This window comes from Cololabis saira, chromosome 4, assembly GCF_033807715.1.
Source record: "Cololabis saira isolate AMF1-May2022 chromosome 4, fColSai1.1, whole genome shotgun sequence".
Classification (NCBI taxonomy): Eukaryota; Metazoa; Chordata; class Actinopteri; order Beloniformes; family Belonidae; genus Cololabis; species Cololabis saira.
In genome coordinates this window covers 31,053,290-31,073,474 of record NC_084590.1, presented here as the reverse complement: position 1 = coordinate 31,073,474, position 20,185 = coordinate 31,053,290, and the positions used below count along the sequence as shown (strand labels likewise).

Here is a 20,185-nt window from a genome sequence, read left to right as displayed (position 1 = left end):
TAAAAATACCGTCCTGCTTTAATTTAAAGCGTTTTGCCTCCATCTGTTGGTGAAACACACTCATGACATTCCCATATGGTAAGTTAAAGAGCATGAAGTGTAGTTTTCCGTTTCAGGAAGGCATTATTTACAGTTTTCTATTTAGCGATAAATAAGTAGAGATAGAAGTAGTATTAATAAACTTTACTTATTTGAAAACACAATTTTAACATTAATGTGGATGGTTTATTAACCTAGCTAAAAGTTTATTTTATTCTTAGCCGTCTTATCTTCCATTACTGTTATTGTTACCACTGCTTTACTTCGTATTTGTGTCTTTAATGACTTTTTATATGTTTAAAAGTGTTTGTGTTGTTCGAAGAAGCGGACAGCCTCTCGTGTAAAGATGTTGTTTATCACAGTGGACATGCTCAAAGTGGGGAAATCGGTCAAACTGCAGGTTTGAGTAACCTAGAGAAGGCTTATTTTTATGACATGGCATTTTATGAATGATTGATACCGAGTTTTTAGAATAAACTGAAATGGAACTGATTCTAATTGTAATATAATTGGACTCAAGTGAACCGTTTACCTTTGCTGTAAAGTGCTCTGAAATGACTTGTTTGTGTATTGGTGTTATGCAGTAGAAACAAAGTGAATGAAAACAAGCCGATTAGTTTTTTCTTATTATAAAATTAAAATGGATTACTGATGAGCTGACAAGTTTTAAGAAAAACAAACAAGCAGCCCCCTGCTTTTTTCTCCTGTACATGTTTGCAGGCCAGAGCTTCAGGACCTGCATGACCTGACGTCACACCCTCTGATCATCCCACTTGTCTGTATGGATGTCTGGTAGATGCCTGAATTAAAGTGATAACAAAAACACTTGCTTTTTGTTTTCATTTTTTATTTTTAGAAATCTTATACACACTTTTATAAGACAGCTGGTCAGAGAGTATTGACATTGATGGAGGGTTTTCCCTTAATCCCCCAAATGTCCTTAGCAAGGCTCTTAAAAGTTACCGGGACATAAAACACGACTGAAATAAATAAACATAGGTGTAACGTGTTGTTGCTGTCTGGAGCACCTCCACCTTTACATCACTCCCAGGTGGAAACAGCTTTAGCAACTGCAGGAATTCTCCAAATGTGGACTCGTCACTGAAGCAGAAACCTAGTGACTAAACTCCCTCCACCGCTGGGCGAGTCTCTTACAGTCCGACCTACTTTACTTTCAGTCTCTGTCCCGTTCAGATAGTTGAGTTGGTCAATTCTTCTCTATGACATGAGGCTCCAACAGTTTCTTCGTTTGGAGCTCTTGCACTAATTTATCCACAAAGACCTGAAACTGAGGCTCGGGCTCCTGGAAGGCAAGAGTCAGGGAAAAACAAAACAAAGTCAATAACCTGCAGGCACACGACTGTGCATACTGGACTTAAGCAATACAGTCACGAAAGCAGTTTTATGAAACTGGAAGCAATTCAACACAATCAACATAGAAACGCTCCTAAAAGACGGTTTTATGTGGACGCCTTACACTAACTCTATACTCTCTATCTCTATACTCCTATTGCTGGTTTCCACAAGTCAAACTTTGCATGTTTACCACTTTATTATTCCATCCATTTCTCACTGGTCTTTAATGCAGCTCTCCTGCTCCCTGGTCTCACCTATGGCGCTTTTCCTTCTGTTTGAAATGAGCCGTTTTAGCTCATTTCTCTCAGAAAGTCTCTCTCAGATTTAGCTCAATCTTTACTCTCCAAAAGCCCATTTTCTTCTAACAAGCTCTAACTTCTGGAAGCATGCTGACGGACAGCAGCAGATGAGCTGTATAAGACACTTTCACAGAGCGTTTACCTGGTTAACTGGGGATATAGCGACATTTAAGAGTAAAGTAGTATTTATGAACTAAATATTATATTTATGACAGAAAAAAAAGAACATATAATAGGACTTCTCATGTCCTGCTAACTGAATTTTACCTTTGAGTCCTCAGCAACAATCTGATAGCACCTGTTTCTTTTTAGTGTTTGTTTAGTTGTTTTTTTTTTTAACTATGAGGAAACAGGAATTAATCTCTGTTAAGTGCTTATTAAAAACAAAGCAAAAAAAATTTGCATGTGAAAAAAAAAAATTTAAACCATCAGTGCTACACATTTTAAACTCACAGCTCTCCTTGCTTCGCTGTCTGCACAAACTTTACAGAACTTTTCTTAGTTATTACATCTAGAGCTCCTGAAGACTACAGAACCAGTCTTCACGTTCACTTTGTAAAAATGATCTCTCCTGAAATGGAGTCAAAAAGTCAGTTAAAAATGTGCTGAAGCAACCACTTTATGCCACAATTCCTGCAGCAGCTTCCCGGAACCAATATTCAAAACAACCAAGATGGCTGCAGAACGCCTAAAAAACCTTGGATCGACAGGTTTTTACTGCAAAACAAGTCATTCACCAGTGTTCCTACACAATGTATCTTACTTGTCTGGTTACAGCTCCGCCTCCACCGTGTGCTTAATTTCGCTGATTGGTTGTATGTCTATCTAACGTGTGACCAGAGACAGTTTCTTCTACATCTGTTGGTACTAACCCCTGAAAAACAAAGCTGAGACTCTACAGAACCACAGCTCAAGCAGACAGTCAGAAGAGGGCCGTTACCTTGTATTCCAACACTCTCTGTTTCTCCACAGCCTCCTCCAGACTTAGACCCACCCACTCCGCCTCTTCCTCTGGGATCTCAAACTCCTGGTTAAGTAAAAGAAAGTGTCAAATATCAACAGCTGATTCATTTTTTTCTAATTCTTCTCATAAAAAAGTCAAGCAGTTCTCCTTGAACTGGAAGATATTCGACCAACCTTGTATTTGCTGTAGATCTTTTCTCGTTTGACCTGATCGTTGGGGTAAAGCTCTGTGTCTCTGCGTGCCAAGCGAAGCAGCATTGCCCTTTTCAGGTCCATTCCCAGTTTGGAGTTCAGGTCTTCCTTTGGTGTCTAAAAACAGTTGGTCATTACTGTCACGTGGAGAACTCAGTCACAAAAGTCTTTTTGTTGCACCTGGACACTTTACACTTACTTTTAGGATATAATGGTCAAAGCCAAAGGCGGCATCAATGAGGTCTAGAGTGCGGGATGTGACTGTGATGGTAAACTTGTGATTGAGGATTTCACTGTACAGCTCTCTCGTGAACAGCTGGGGTTTCCAGGTCTTCTTCAGACGATTGGACATCTCAATAAAGGGACAATCAGAGTTTAGACGGATAATCAGTGACACTTAGGCCCAATCCCAATACACCCACTACTTTCTTACATACGTGGCGCGTCGCCGCGTAACATCGACGCAGAGCCTACGGCGTAGGTTACGTAACCTACGCCATAGGCTCTGCGTTGGTGTAAAGCTGAACCATAAACCAGCCTTTATTCTGGCGTGATCTTCGGCAAACGGGCAAACGAGTGATTATGTACATTCACTGAGTGAATATTATGAAAGTAAAATATATATTTCTTGCTAGAAATGTAATCAAAACACATTTTTATGCAGAAACTAACTCTAAATATTGATTTTATTCACTAAAAAATAAGAAATGTCCACCATGTTTTTTTTTTTGATTCATTCCGCAAATGACGACGAAAAGCATTCTGGGAAATTTTTCTGTCCCTAGATCAGCTAGTCAGCATCGGAAAACACTCGATCCGTAGGGACAGATTCATAGCCACTACACTCGTTTTCTTCACTACCCCTAGGTGGAAAGAGGAATTGGGACACCACTACCCTCACGGGAACGCGCAAAATTTAGGGGTAGGGATGAAAACTAGGGGTAGGGGGAGTATTGAGACAGGGCCTTAATGTCTGGAGTTACAAGAACAAGTTGAGGCCATTGGCTGTATGCAGATCTGTACTTTTATCAACAAAGAGCCTTCAATTTAATGAGTATCCATGGTAACCAAACGAAAAGCAAACAGCATTGAGCAGAAAGTAATCTTCCTGAGGACTCACTTTATCATTGTTGGCATATCTGAATCCAGAAATCCATCCTTCTCCCCCCCACAGGCCGTCCTGGGACTGTGGGGGGTAGTAGATGGGGATGGGGACGTCCTGCACCCGCTGCTTCTGCCCCGTGACCGGGTGGGCTCGGTACTGGACTCCCAGGGGCTTCCAGTGGACAGCTGTTGGTTCTTTAGGCTCAAGGGACTTGAGGTAGTGTTTCGGGAGACGGGCGTAGATGCCCTGCTTCAGTTTCAGGGCGTCCCAGATTTTTGGGGGGTATTTATGAAGAGGCATCGTGTACTAGTTTCCTTTGAAAGTCAAATGTGAAACACAGAAGAAAGACAGTATCACACTTAGTTACTGTAGAAAATGCTGTGGAATAAAACAAACAAAAAAACCCTTGGTCCTCTGTCGTCTTTATATGCACCAGTTCGTCCAAAAGCAAATAAGTAGCTCCAGAGGAAAAGAGAAACCCTCTCTGTGCTTGATGAAATAATCAGCCAAAACAACAGGCTGGTTTTACAAATGTGAAATATTTTCAATTATTATTCATAATATACTGAACCACTGGGGTGTTAAAAAGACTATCAAATAATCAGGGGTGGAAATTACATTTACTCACGTTACTGTAATTGAGTACTTTTTATGAGTTATTTGTAATTTTCTAAGTCGTTACTCGAGTACATTTTGACCCAAGTATTTTACTTTGCTACATTTGAACCCCCTCACGTTACTGAGTACAAAATGTATGGTGAAAATCTTGTGGGCATTTTATTGTGGTTTATTGTGAATAGCAGGATCCTGCGGGCATTGGGCACTTTATTTTGTGTTTGAATACTTCGATTCTGGTTTTAGTGTTGTCGGTGGGACAATATGACTGAAAATAGTTTGCACTTTACAGCACAGGTTGTGACTGTCCTTTTTGTCCTGTTCTGCGGAAGTAAAAGGATAATGTTACTGAGTTCAGCTGAGCTTTTACAAGTGTGGATGTGTACTTTAATAGGCCTCGAAGTTAATTAAAACAACTTGTGCTGGATTTGATTCGTGACTCATCCTTTTTTTGCATTAAATAACTGAAAGTAACTTTTACTCAAATTACATTTTAAATGAAGTACTTTTGTACTTTTACTCGAGTAAATTTTTAGATGAGTACTTTTACTTTGAGTAGGATTTAAGCAAAGTAAAGATACTTTTACTCAATTACAATTTTTCAGTACTTTTTCCACCTCTGCCAATAATATTTGGGTCCAAGAATAACCAAAATCTTTTTTATATTTTCTCTTAAAACATCTTAACCTGTTCCTCCCTTAAGAAAGAAATAATTAAGGTGATTAGAAAATGGTTAACCTGACCTCGAAAAAAACTAGAAAATATTATATTATTCTCCTCCACTTTGGCAATACTCACAGGAATCAGTATATATTAGTAAGTTTGTCGTGGCAGGAGTCCCGTCATTGCTTTTATTTTTGTGAACCTATTTGTTAATAACTCCGACACGTTCCAAATTGAATTTAATGGGTAACAATTCAGTAATAATTCAATAATGTTTATTAACAGTAAACCACAGCTGAGTAGGTTTTATAACGTTGCTCGCTTGCAGGAACCCACTGACACAGATCGATATCGATAAACGTTGTTATTAGCTGAAACAAAGCCTTAAAAGGTCTCTGGAAGAAATAGAATTAAAATAACATACCAAATGCAAAAAGAAAGAAATCTCTGTCAAACACAGGGCGAGTTTTACTCCAATTTATCCCAGGAGCAAACATGCAAGGACATCGTGCATTGTCTACCCGGAAACCTGACGTCCCCTCAGAACCTGATTGGCTGATTGACAGGAAGCTCTTAAAGACTATTGGCTGTAAAAGCTGTCAATCTCATTTTTGTTCTGACGAAAGCGGATGTAATGATTTTTTTTTTTTTTATTGAAAGACAAGATGCAAACAGCACAATACAACCGCCAGGGGGAGACATACACTCATCGGCGGAAAATCAGGACACAATGAAACAATGAACTACAAAAATACATTGAAAAGAGACATAAACTTAAGGTCTTGATGGCCTTTGCATTGGTGGAGAGTCTAATGGTTCTAATGTATTGTTTGACCTCATTTTCAAAAATACAAAAGAGAGGCTTTTGATTAGTATACCGGGATTTATGAATAAACCATTTTGTCAAAAGTATAATATAGTCAATGAAGCCAAATAATACATGTTCAAAGCAAAGGGAGAAATGTGGTTCAACACAAACACAAATCAAATTACAGATATGGACCCATAATGTGTAGTGAAAGAGCAACTCCAAAATAAGTGAAAAACATCTTCAGGGGATCCGTCACAGAAACAACAGGCAGTGTCTATGTCTTTTTTGAAGCGTTGAAGAAAAAATTTACATGGGTAGACTCTGTGAATTATTTTAAAAGATACTTCTTTCATTTTATTTGTAATTAAGTATTTTGAAGGTAACGACCAAATCTTTTTCCAATCAAGATAGTTAACAAGGTAACAAACCACATATGGAATTGATACAACAGGATGTAATGGTTATGATGTAGACCATGTACAATTTTTATGTCGAATAACATTAATAAATGTATTCTTTCTCATACATCATACTCAAATTCGAAAAATCCTATTGGTCTTTAAAAAATGAGAACATGCAAACATTACCCAGCCAATACCATAATTCACCAGGCCTGCTCACAGTAGTTAACGGACAATAACATGCATTTCTGTGCAATATCTGTCTACCTAACCCATCCCACCTGATCCCCCCCCTCATCACTGCTCATGAGGTGAGAGGGGTGTTGAAGAGACTTAATCCCAGGAAAGCAGCTGGCCCCGACCTGGTGTGCCCGAGGCTTTTGAGAGTCTGTGCTGAGGAGCTTGGAGACCCTCTTCAGTACATCTTCAATCTGAGCCTGCACCTGGGGAAAGTCCCCTCACAGTGGAAGACATCATGCATCGTCCCCGTCCCCAAGACAAGACACTCCAAGGACCCCAATGACTTCCGTCCCATCGCCCTCACTTCACAGGTCATCAAGTCCTTGGAGAGACTGGTATTGCACCGCCTGAGGTCACAGGTGCAGCAGACCCAGGATCCACTCCAGTTCGCCTACAGGGAGAGGATAGGATTGGAGGATGCTGTCCTCTACCGTCTCCATCGAACACACTCCTACCTCGATGCGGGAGGCTGCGCTGTGAGGGTTCTTTTTTTCGACTTCTCAAGCGCATTTAACAGCATACAGCCCCCACGACTGCAGGAAAAACTGTCTACCATGCAGGTGGACCCCCTCCTCATCTCCTGGATCTCTGACTACCTGACCGACAGACCACAATTTGTAAGTATCGGTAGCGGAGTCATTCTATAATTAGGGGTACATTTCATATCAACCAAAAGTGACAAAATCACTTTTCTTTTTTGATAAATAATCTAGTTGTTTCCATAATATACCCCCTAAATGTGCTAAATTCATTAATTGCCAAGCTTAAACTCTAATTACATATTAAATATTTTAATGAAAATAAACATTGATGGGGGCACGGTGGCGCAGCTGGTAGTGCAGCGGTCTCACAGCAAGAAGGTCCTGGGTTCGATTCCCGCCGGGGGACGCTGTGGGTGCTGAAGTGCGTGTTAGTTCCCCCATGACTTCAGTGCCCACACCATGGGTGGGGTTGGCAAAAGGATCTTTCTGTGTGGAGTTTGTATGTTCTCCCCATGTTCTCCCCATGTTCCCCTGGGTAGCTAATGGGAGCTACCCTCACAAAAACATGCACACAGTCCTGGGCTACACATGCCCCCTCTGGCCAACCGGGGCGCCAGATGGGGTGGGGAGGATCTGGCCGGAATAACGTGATCCTTCCACGCGCTACGTTCGGCCGGAGAAGCCCCACCCTGTCTGGTGAAAAGATGCGGCCTGCTCACTCAGGTTAAGGAGGAGACTGAGCTCAGTGCAGGGCCCTCCCGGGGTTGGTAGAGGATGGCAATGCCCAGGACTGTCAGTAGGTAGGAGCACGGGGTGGTAAAAAATGGGAAAAAAAAACGGGATAAAAATATATTAAAAAGAAAAAAAAAAAAAAAAAAAAAACATTGGACTCATTTTGTCAACCGGACAAATGTTGTGTCATATACAACAAGAACTAGGTACTACACATTTGATAATACATTTGTTTGAAAGGTTTTGAGTCTATTCACCAGGGGTTTTAAGGTTGCCTGTCTAACTGATTTAAAAATGTGAATTTTGAGCTTCATAATGGACATTCTATGGGATGTTATCAGCAGGGATTCATATTTTTTTCAAAATAAATGCATATTACACTGAATTTAGAGTTATTCACCAATCTTATGTAAGACCTCCCTCTCTACAGATATCCCCCATCTTTTTTGTTATAGTTTAGTCAATATTTAAAAGATATATGACACAAAAACCATTCATAACACAGTTGACAGGCAAAAATTACTATGTAATTAGGCAACTCCTATGTAATTACTATGTAATGTCTGTGTTATAACAATAGTTCATGAATGTTTTTTTTTCAACAACACTCAATATAAGCATAAAAAATGACAATAAACTGCCAACATTGTCAACCGTGTTAATCCCCTGTCAACTGTGTTACAGTTGGGTAACGCCATGGACATGACATGTACCCCTAATTATAGAATGACTCGGTATCTCCAGGACCAGCAGCACTGGAGCTCCGCAGGGGACCGTGCTGTCCCCCATCCTCTTCTCCCTGTACACTGCTGATTTCCAACACAACTCGGAACTCTGCCACATGCAGAAGTTCTCGGACGACACAGCAGTTGTAGCATGTATCAGGGAGAACGAGGAGGGGGAATACAGGGAACTAGTGAGCGACTTTGTGGGGTGGTGCCAGGAGAACCAGCTGCTCCTGAACACCTCCAAAACAAAAGAGATTGTGATGGACTTCGGGCGCCAGCCCCCCGCCCCACTCCCTGTCTGCATCAAGGGTGAGGAGGTCGAGATAGTGCCCTGCTACAAATACCTTGAACTCATACTGGACAATAAACTGGACTGGACTCAGAACATTGATCACCTCTACAAGAACGGCCAGAGCAGGCTTTACTTCTTGCGGAGGCTGGCATCATTCAACATCTGCACCAAGCTCCTACAGATGTTTTTACAACTCTGTAATCTATCTACCTCACAGACACCCTACCAGCTTTTTTTGCACTGTTTTTCTTCTTTCCCTTACTGCACTACTTTTATTTTCTTTCCAATGTATATACTGTTTATATTTCGTAATTATATATTTTTTACTTTTTTACCCCTCCCCTGCATGTGTGTGTTAAGTGTACTGCTCCTGCACAAAGTGAGTTTCCCCATTGAGAGAGAAATTTGATTTGATTTGATTTGATTTATTTTGTACATGTAAAAAACAACAATTCAAGAGAAGATAACAAAACAACAAAACAAAGAATTTCATACTTTTAACACTTGATATCTTAATTTACATGTGCAAAACAGAGTAGGAAGAAGTGTAAACTTATTGAATCCTATCCCCATTCACTAATCATTTAACCCATATTTATAAATACTCACACACTGTACTCACACTGCTAAATAACATTATTATTATTATTATTATTATTATTATTATTATTATTATTATTATTATTATTATTATTATTATTATTATTATTATTATTATTATATACTGTAATTATACTCACACACATACCTATACATACACATAGTTGAATATTTCTATATATTTGTACACACATGCCCATATAAATATTTATATAAATATACTAATTTACACTATACTGTCTATTAACTGCATCTGCTCTATATCCATGTATATATCTACTTACACACATATTCACACACACACATATGCATATATACATATACCCATATATACGCATACACCCATACATACCTATATATATATATACATATATACACATACACATATAATTAGCTGCCCATTTCTGAACATAATTATAAACAAATCGACCCATTCACCCAATAGTGTTATCTGCAGGCCCCTAAAAGCCACTAAACCCCTTCCTCTTTATACCTCGTGAAAATCATGTTTTTATATTTGTTTTTAAACTGGTTAATGACATTGTTTTAATTCTGAATCCATTCTGTTCCATAGTTTAACTCTGACTCCACTGAAATAAAGGATAATCTAATCTAATCTAATCTAATCTAATCTAATCTAATCTAATCTAATCTAATCTAATCTAATCTAATCTAATCTAATAGTGGTATATTAGTTTAGGCATATGTCATATCAAATATCAAAGCTTGAATTGATACATTTTTGGGGGGGTTAAATAATGAAAAAAGAACCTAGTCAAGAAAAAGGTCTTAGTCAGGTGCTTTTTGAGCTTTTATTATGAAATGGAAAACCAAACCGGAAGTTGGCTAGGTAAGTTATTTGAAGTGTTCCCATTTTTGAAACAGAAGAAAATACAGATATAACCTTAGCTTTACCTATTTATACAAGTAAAAGCTTTTACAGTAGATAAACATATATACGCCCGAAAGGTGGAATTGAACCACTCTGCCGCTAAGCAGCTACGGGTTTGAAGCCCGCACCCCGGACCACCGAGGCTCATCCGGGCATTTAGAAAGAGGGAGAAGAGACGTATATATATGCTAGGACAAGTAAACCTATCTACTTCATGGTTTTGACTGGAAATTTACTTATATTTGGAATTCATCGGATACAGATAATATAAATAATTTAAAATCTTACGTTACATGTGATATGACGTATACCTGTTAAATGAAGACTAAACGACACATATTGTTTGGGAATTGCTGCCCTATGCAAATCAGACGCAACTTCATTGGCTGTCTGAAAACACAGAGAGAAGCTGCTGCTCGAGCAGGTTACGGTTCCCCGACATCCAACATACATTATTTGTGTGCTTTAGTTTACGTAACTTATTAACTCAATCTTACAAAACTATGTATTACAATTTGGCTTGTACTTCTGTTTGCAGTAACAGTGACTACAGAAGTGAACTAGTGTTTGCAGGCATTAGTTGTTTGTCAACTCTTATTGTCATCCAATATATATAAACGGGTGACATATTATAACATAGTATGCAACTTTAGGGATATAGAAAAGATGTTTCGCATTAAAAGTAACAGTGGACAAATACTGTGGATTAATAAGCATTGCAATATTTTAAAAATAGAAGTGTCATCACATTATAGCATATTATTTGTCATGTATACAGGACTGAAAGAAAGGTCTCAGAAAATTAGAATATTGGGATAAAGTTCTTTATTTTCTGTAATGCAATTAAAAAAACAAAAATGTCATACATTCTGGATTCATTACAAATCAACTGAAATATTGCAAGCCTTTTATTATTTTAATATTGCTGATTATGGCTTACAGTTTAAGATTAAGATTCCCAGAATATTCAAATTTTTTGAGATAGGATATTTGAGTTTTCTTAAACTGTAAACCATGATCAGCAATATTAAAATAATAAAAGGCTTGCAATATTTCAGTTGATTTGTAAAGAATCCAGAATGTATGACATTTTTGTGTTCGTAATTGCATTACAGAAAATCACAATATTCTAATTTTCTGAGACAGTCCTGTATATCCTAAATTCCCTATACATTTAAAAGGTGGACAGCTCTTTATTTTATTATGCAGAGTGACCCTCCAAAAGTTGTAACTTTTGATGAATATATTTTTAGAGGTAGAACTAATTAGTTCTATTTCACTATTTCAATATACTGACAGTCATAGAGGGTTGCTAAGACGAATGTAATATTTGATCATATTTGACTATTTATGGATCCCTAAGCAAAATGTTTATATGAAAATGAAAAACAATGTTTTTTTTCTAATGTTTATTTCATTTTAATGCATACATGTGTGAAGATGAAGTATGAGAACAAAAAGTTTCAAATGAAGTCACATATATATATTATCAAAATAAAATAACATTTAAAACCCTTTACAGAATTCCTTTTGACAGTCAATAAAAATCTTCAGAGCAGCACATGGTAATGCAACAAATGTAACAGAACACAGCAGTGTTTCATGAGATAATTTCATTCCGCTCCACTCATCTTCTCCTATACATTGGAGCATGAACACTTGTTCATAAATGACTATCAGAGGAAGGTGTTCTCGATAACCAGAACATGAGGCTCTTCCTTTGTTTCCCCAGATGGTGGCGTCAGAACGCTCCGGGCCTCCTCCTCCAGGAGAGAGCAGCACATACTCCGAGCACAGGCCTTTCCACAGGCCAGGCTGCAGGCGGGGCACAGAGGAGGAGAGGGGTCGTCTCTGTGGATGAGCGGCGAGGGGTCACCAGAGCTGCCCGGAGAGGAGCCAGAGAAGGAGGCAAACTCTGGTTGAACGGTGCAGCAGCTCACGCCAACACTCTGTAGGACTTTTGTGGCTCCTGACATCAGATCTGCACACCTGGACAAAGAAAAGTTATTATGAGTTTATAAAATAATACAAAAACATTTTTTGCAAATACATATCTTTGGTTACAGACTACCGAGTAAGCTTCTGCCCTGCTTATGATCCATAGGAGCTGGTAAACCAAAGTAATATGTGATTTAAAAAGAGGTTCACAATTTCAGTCTTTTCTTAGACAAAAGCCTTCATTATGTTGTCCTGTTCAGCTCCCGGGCATTTATAAAACAATCTTAAACTGATATACTACTGTCATTTAGCAGATGCTTTTATACAAAGCCACCTTCATCTATGAGAACAACACAAGCAAGAAATCACATACGTAGGAGGGTCCAGCATGGATAAGTGCTGGTCAGAATACTGACAGTCCAGTTGGACACAGCTGCTGCCATGCTAGTGCTAGGGTTGTTTTTTTTTTGTTTTCCTTTCCCACCCAACACAACAGTCCCTTTATACAAGAAAACTGTGTCTTATAAGACACCATCATACGATCATCATATGCTTTAATGAAGAAAGATATCTCTTTGAGTCATATTTGTCATCTGACCCAAAACATCAGCAGATTTTCGTGTGCAAGCGCAGATAAACAAGTAGATATAACATTTCCCATTATATATTTGACAAAATTAAACAACAAAAAAACAAACAAAACTCATATGGGAAATACTAAGTACCCCTTACTGCTTTCCTATATATTGTATACTGTGGCCCGGTGCTGCTAAGCAACAGGCACTGATGAATTGATGATCAGCAAGTTTGCAGAGCTCTATAAAAGCAGATGTTTTGGAATTTTGGTTGTCTGGACCATTCAGGTAAGACAATGCCAAGTTGTTGCTGCACATTGATCTGGAAAAGGTTATACAACCATCTGTCCATCCATTACTTATGCCAGATTATTCATAGTTTAGGGTCACCAGGGTCTGCTGGATCATGGCCCAGCTCTCTTCAGGTGAAAGGCAGGGGTACACCTTGCACATGTCGCCACCAGTCTATTGCTGGTTACAAAATCAATTTCAAACAATTTGGAGTCAAGGAGTTTGTAGTGAGAGAGGTAATTCACAAGTGGAAAGCATTCAAGACCGTTTCCAATGTTAATATAAACGGATGTCTGAGCAAATTTACAACTAGGATTGACAGTGCAATGCCAAGTGATAAACAAAAGAAATCCAAAGCCTAATAAATCTAAGACCCAACATGGCTCACTGAACATGTACAGTAGGATATCAAAGTTCAAAGCAGCACAAAAAAAAAAAAAAAATTAAGGAGTGTGCCCAGTAAAAACAGACTTTTCTTTCTCTGGGTTGTTTTGCAGCCACAGGATCTGTGAGCCTTGCAGTCAACCCTGAACTTCTCTGTACCGGCCTATTCTACAGACAAATGTGAGGCTGTTTCTTTGACAACTACTACAGCTTAGTTGGATTTGAGTCATGCAGCAGGAGAATGATCCAAAGCACACCGGCAAATCTATGTCAGAATGAGTGAAAAATAAAAGAATCAAGGTTTTGGACTGGCAGAGATAAAGTCCAGGCCTCAACACAATTCAGATGCTGTGGTAGGACCTCAAGTGAACAAATGCCCAAAACCTCATAGAAGTGAAGCAATGACAGACAGAAGAACTCCCCCACAACCATGCTAGAGATGATTAAGTCAGGCAGTAAATAACTACTACAATATATTCTGCTAAAGGGGAATGAAAAGTCTATTTAATCATGGGGTACTTAGTATTGTACACATCTTTTCTTTTTTGGGTTCATTTTTGTGAAAAAAGTTTGTCATTGTTCATCCAGGGTTTTATTTACACAGAATGAAGATTTTCTATATACCAGATGATTTTCATTTTGGACTTTTTGCAACTTTTGCACCTGATAATGAACAGGTAGATATAGTTGTGTGTATTATTTCAATCTGTTTTAATCTGTGCAAATTTAAATCATACTTAATCATAAAGCAGAACTGCTGTGATGAACTTCACCTGTGTACTTGGTACCCGGCGTAGCAGTGCACATGGACAGAAGCCACTGTGAGTGTTTCGTTTAGCTGCCAGATGTGCAGGTCATGCACGGCCTGCACTCCAGGCACACTCGCAATTCTCCGTCCGAGATCAGACACACAAACGTGTGGAGGTGAAGCCTGCAGCAGTATCAGGCCATACCTGCACACCTGCAGGGTTGTACCAGAGAGAGAGGGGGTTCATGTGTCTTCTCACCAGAAAAGACCGTTTATCTGCAAGTTTTTAAATAAGGGATTTAAATTAACATGTAAGGCAAAGACAAGGATGTGGAAAACTTGGAAGCAGACCTGTGGCACAGTTGTGGCTATCAGTGTAATTACAGCCAGCAGAGAGAGGCCGGGATCCAAGTAAACCAGGACGCTGCGCGCTCCAGAGTCGTGCAGGAACTGTGGGATGATCAGTAGAGTCACCAGGCTGTTGATCAGAGCCAGGAAGGCTGTAAAAAGCCCCTGAATGACAAAGGCAGAGGGCAAGAGGCAAACCGGCCACGGGCTGTGTGGTGCAGGGAGGGACTCACAAACGGAAGCGCTTTTAGATGTATTTTGATGGTCTGAAACAGCAGAGAACAAAGAAGTGTTAAACTGTTACCAGGATGTCCCATGCAGGGATAGTTTTAAGTCCTCTTTTTGATGTCTTTTGAACGATTCTCACACTTTAACACCAGAGAGTTGATGTCCTCCTCACAGGCGGCTTTTGGTAATTGTTGCAGGGTTTTGCAGTCACTGTCAGGGATGTTGGGGGTTCCTGGATTACAGAGGACAAGCCCCCCACTGTGGACCGAGTCAAGCACAGCAGACTGGATGTTGGATTGGACTACATCTTCAGATTTGTCCCGGCCTTGGGAGTCCTCTTCAGCCAAGACTGTGGGGGTCGAACAGAGGAATGCAAAACAAGTATGGTCAGCCTTTTATCTTACAGTGTAACAGCTGAATATACACTGAGCAGCTGCACAGTCACCTGGACCGACAAACTAAACATTGTTAACACATAATAAGTGTTTGCTTTTGCATTAACAAACATTTTGTTCTGTTATTGTGTCAAAATGCTTCTTTAAAGTTGAATCAAGCTTATTTACAATGAATGGTTTTTAGGTCTAAAAACTGCCAGCGAGCATATTTTAAATGGGTGGGTATTTGCCTGGTGGATTTTAAGAGCTGCAGCAGTTTGCAGATGCTCTCATTTCTCGTATGTGTTACAGTTAGGGTTGCCACCTTTCAGAAATAGAAATAAGGGACGCCCTGATTTCAGCAGCGCAGGAGCCAAAAAAAAAAGCCCCAAAACTTCTAAACTGAATAAAAATGTGTTTATTTTATATGAAAAAACAAAATGCTTTGATTTAAAGTTTAAAGTGCTTTAATAGCATTGAACTTGCATGACTGTACAGACAGACAACCATACTAGCAGCTGAAATATCCTCCTATGCTACGTATGCCCACATCAGCCCAGATGTAATATAGCCTACAGGTGAAGAATATGGTGTAAAAGTTAATTTATTTCAATAATTCAACTAGAATATGGTGTAAAAGTTAATTTATTTCAATAATTCAACTAGAATATGGTGTAAAGTTAATTTATTTCAATAATTCAACTATAATATGTTGTAAAAGTTAACTTATTTCAATAATTCAACTAGAATATGGTGTAAAAGTTAATTTATTTCAATAATTCAACTAGAATATGGTGTAAAAGTTAATTTATTTCAATAATTCAACTAGAATGTGGTGTAAAAGTTAACTTATTTCAATAATTCAACTAGAATATGGTGTAAAAGTTCATTTATTTCAATAATTCAACTAGAATATGGTGTAAAAGTTAACTTATTTCAATAATTCAACTAGAATATGGTGTAAAAGTTAAGGAAAATACAGTACAAATCGTGTCCCGTATTAGTTCAACACGGGACGCAACATTTTTTTCTCAAATAAAGGACAATTCCGTATTTTACGGGACGGGTGGCAACCCTAGTTACAGTACCTTTTTGGTTCACTTCAAGGTGAAATTCAGTCTGTGCCCGTCTCACATCCTGAACCTGGTTCCGGTTCAGCCAGAACACCGCCACTTTATGGAGCAGACTGGCGGTGCCGACCACCACCGGCAGCAGGGGGCGTTGCACCGGGTGAGGTGCCAGAATAAAGCTGATTATTTCCATGAAGTAAGAAATGGATAGTGAGACCAGGAGGAGTGCAGAAATGAAAACTCCCACAACCTGGATCCTGCTGTTGGTGAAGGAGAGTCTGCAGTTTGTAGCTGGGGTGACGGGTTTCTGTGATCTGACCGGGGAAGATGCCTCATGATTAGTCTCATCTGAGGTGGTTGACCTTCCAACCACGGTCTGGGTACCAGACTGAGTTTTGGTAGGTGATTCTGCACATGGGTTGCTAGAAAGTGTTGGTAAAGAGGAGGAGGAATCCGGAGAGGAAAAGGGAGGTCTGGCGATGCTTGCAGACTGAGGAAGAACCAGGTACATGAGGACGAAGAGCGTGTGGAACCCATCTACCATGGTGATGAGGGACTTACACAGCTGACTGATGGCAACCTCACATAGCAGCAGCAGCGAAGTCACTCCCAGCACGCACCAGTGTGATACCCTCATACCTGCAACTTAAAGCACAATTAAGAAAAACAAGATTTGTACAATTAAACAAATCCAACCGCGAATGAAAATACAGAGTGGGTGCCGTTATTATCATCAAGTTTGATCGAGATGGCCACAAAACATGCTGGTGTTCATTGCTTAGGTACAGACAAAGTGATAAACTATTCCCATGTAGATTAGTGTTGTCTCTTCCAGAGGACTCAAGTGGCCATTAGATGAATTAGGGTTATTTGATTATTTTCAAAATGAAGTTAATCAGATTATATGGAGGCCTTGGTCACCAGATTTGAACCCAACACAATTAATTTTGGAGATGTTGGACATTATTATTCACCGTCATCATCAACACAACAAATACGACTGTGGACTGTAGAATCAGTGCCAAAGGTGCACTGAAACATTATGTTGGCTTTTATCTTCTAACCAGTCTGTATCAGCAATGAAGTGATTGATAGTTATCCAAAAAAATTAATAGAGAATTGGCACAGCATTTTTTCAGACCACCTGTAGTTTTAATTAATGCATTTGTCGTGGCATCATTTTGATAAGCTGCAATGTTTATTTGTGCTCAAAGTCGTCTTCATTTTTCACCAAAAACTTCTATTAACTCCGGGAGGGAAGAACCACGACATACTGCCCTTTACAGCAGGCCCCAAAGATTCTTAATGTGGATCAGGTCTGGAGACTTTGGTGGCCCAGATGTGTAAAAATGATGTGTCGTTCTCACTGAACCACTCCGTCACAATTTGAGTCCAACAAACGCTGGCATTTTCACTTTGCTGTCAGTGATTCAAAATGATTATCATTCATGCAGTCAGCTGACCTTACGTTTTGGTCATATGACCTTTCTGGACCAACCGGACCTTCAAGAGCAGACACTTTTCATAGCGCTGTCCTCCTGACCTGCTTGGTAGGCACGAGACATGGTGGGTGCATCACATCAACAATGTGGACTTTGTTTTGTAGATTAAGCATAAATCAAAATCAAATTTCTCACACAGGGCATAACCTGCTCTCAGAAAGCACATTTCCATAAAGGCCAACGTCCTTGATTTGTAGTTCTAAGTTCTAAGAAAGTGATGCCGATCACCAGCAGAGTTCTTGGGTTTTGCTCCACCTCAAAAGCAAAAATACTGTCTGAGTAGTTTTTGCATAATGTTGCTGCTGAACAGAAATCAGTGGTTACATGCCTTCCCCTCAGCTCTTAACTGGCACTTTACTGTTGGAGGAATAACGGTGGTACTGTAGTAGTAAAAACAAAATTGTTTGTGTTTCAAATGAGGATGGGTTCAACAAGGCCAATGAACATTAACGTATGACAGCAGTTTGCACTGATTTAATGATTTTATTTTGTAATTTGATAACAAAAATGCATCAAATACAGAAGATTTGTTCAATGGAAATTCAAATATTAATAAAGTTTTTAAAGGTAGTACAAATATGTGGTAATGATCTAATAAATTATCTTGGATCTACCTAATGATCACTTTGGATCTAAACTGAATCTTTCTGCAAATTCAGATCCTTAAAGCAACTTGAAAGATCAAATTATGAACAGTTGGTTGTTGATCATTCAGAAATCAGTTGTCCAGATAGTGGAGTTAGTCTGGTCTCATGTTGCATCTGTTAAACTCAAAAGTCAGGATGTGAATCTGCTCGTGCCAGTGCAAGTGTGTGTCCTCAATAATTTACAAGCGGAGTAAAGTTGAATTACCTCAAAGAAGTGGACGCCCCTCAACCAACAACCAAAGACAAGCTGGGCTCCTGGATGCGATCTATGCAGCGGTATCAGGAAAATGTCATTCATTGTGCTTCATCGCTCCCTGTCTGTCCCACCACACTCCTCCTCTGCTCTAATCACGGTCATGTGAGCCGGGGAGGAGGGCCGGCGTTATCGTCTTCTCCTCGGTTGTCCCTGTTTGCATTCCCTCCTCACACGCCGGTGGGACCAACCGCACAGCCACCCACTCTTCATATGCTCCCCGAGTGGATCGACTGAAGCTAATTTGCAGTGATTAATTCCACATAATGCTGTCAGAATGTATAACCAGATTACATAACCAGATCACATCAAAAGGTGAGACCTGCTTAGTGCAGTTAGGCCTCAAAGCATTCACAGCAGCACTATAGATGCCTTATATGGACTCAGTCTTCAGTTATTCTCTAGAACTAAAACTACATCTAAAACTCAGCAGGCTCTTGTTTTTGCATTTCATAGACAAAGTGGTGGGCCAAGTTATAGGGATTTTTAATAGGTATAAAAAGTGATTGAAGGATGCACATAATATAGTGAAACTACGGGTCAACAGAGGAACAGATATCAGGTTGGATTTTTTGAAATGTTGATGATTTTATTTTTTTTGCAGTTTTGACATCTTTTGCTTTGTAGAGCCAGTGTATTCATTTGACCCGCTGTGTTTCTCATCTTCCCACCACTGACCTCCAGTTTTCAGTTTGAGGCTTCATGTCTGAGACAAAACTGAATTCCTCTGCTTTGTAGACAGGACAGACAATGAAACAGAAGTCGCTGTATTTGTTATGTTTGAACACAGCAGGTGATTTACATGAGCTGCTTCTTTTGTGTTGAAAATACTGAGGGCATTTTTTGTGACTAAGATGATTAAGTCAAGTCAAGTCAATTTTATTTATATGGACCCAATGTGCTCAGAAATACATAAACAAACAAATAAAACAAAATTACAAGTTTACAATAACAGAAATAGATAATGAGTATGAAAAGAGAAAAAACAATAATAACAACCATAATTCCATTTTAACAAAAGTGCGATCACCCTGGCAACCATGAGTTTAGTCAAACGCCTGTGCAAAAAGGTAAGTTTTTACTCTGCTTTTGAAAGAGGGCTGTTGGAGCAGACCGTAGTTCCTGTGGCAAGGAATCCCAGAGAGTGGGACCGTAGTGACTGAAAGCACCATGAGCAGATCTAGTGTGGATTCTAGGAATGATTAGAAGACTCTTATTTGATGATCTAAGGGATCTGTCCGGAATGTATTCAGTCAGCATGTCAACGATTAAGAGACTTTTGTTTTTAAGTTAGGCACTTATCAAGAAATTGAAATTGAAATTAGGTACAGGTATAATTATTTGATTATTCCAGACTGGAAAGTTCTTCAGGCTTTACATTGCTGGTTGGTAGACTTTAACCTTTATGTCCAGTCAG

The 20,185-nt window shown here is 39.3% G+C and overlaps 2 protein-coding genes and 1 non-coding gene across 3 annotated transcripts; all 3 read right to left on the bottom strand.

Annotated features, from left to right (window-relative positions):
* Positions 1-874: 874 nt before the first annotated feature.
* On the bottom strand, positions 875-5,772 carry mrpl28 (mitochondrial ribosomal protein L28). Its single transcript, XM_061720352.1, has 6 exons — positions 5,657-5,772; positions 3,970-4,268; positions 3,049-3,201; positions 2,832-2,966; positions 2,635-2,721; positions 875-1,342 (listed from the first exon to the last, which is right to left on the bottom strand). Exons 2-6 carry the CDS (start codon positions 4,252-4,254, stop codon positions 1,247-1,249), a joined length of 756 nt encoding a protein of 251 aa, XP_061576336.1. The 5' UTR covers positions 4,255-4,268; positions 5,657-5,772; the 3' UTR covers positions 875-1,246.
* A 4,705-nt stretch (positions 5,773-10,477) lies between these two features.
* Positions 10,478-10,564, bottom strand: trnastop-uca (transfer RNA opal suppressor (anticodon UCA)). The gene has a single exon. It is a non-coding gene; the product is annotated as a tRNA-Sec (tRNA).
* Positions 10,565-11,888: 1,324 nt separating this feature from the next.
* LOC133442373 (uncharacterized) lies at positions 11,889-18,816 on the bottom strand. The gene is made up of 6 exons (XM_061720351.1): positions 18,721-18,816; positions 16,385-17,011; positions 15,062-15,271; positions 14,698-14,960; positions 14,372-14,559; positions 11,889-12,399 (listed from the first exon to the last, which is right to left on the bottom strand). Exons 2-6 carry the CDS (start codon positions 17,001-17,003, stop codon positions 12,087-12,089), a joined length of 1,593 nt encoding a protein of 530 aa, XP_061576335.1. The 5' UTR covers positions 17,004-17,011; positions 18,721-18,816; the 3' UTR covers positions 11,889-12,086.
* Positions 18,817-20,185: the final 1,369 nt, after the last annotated feature.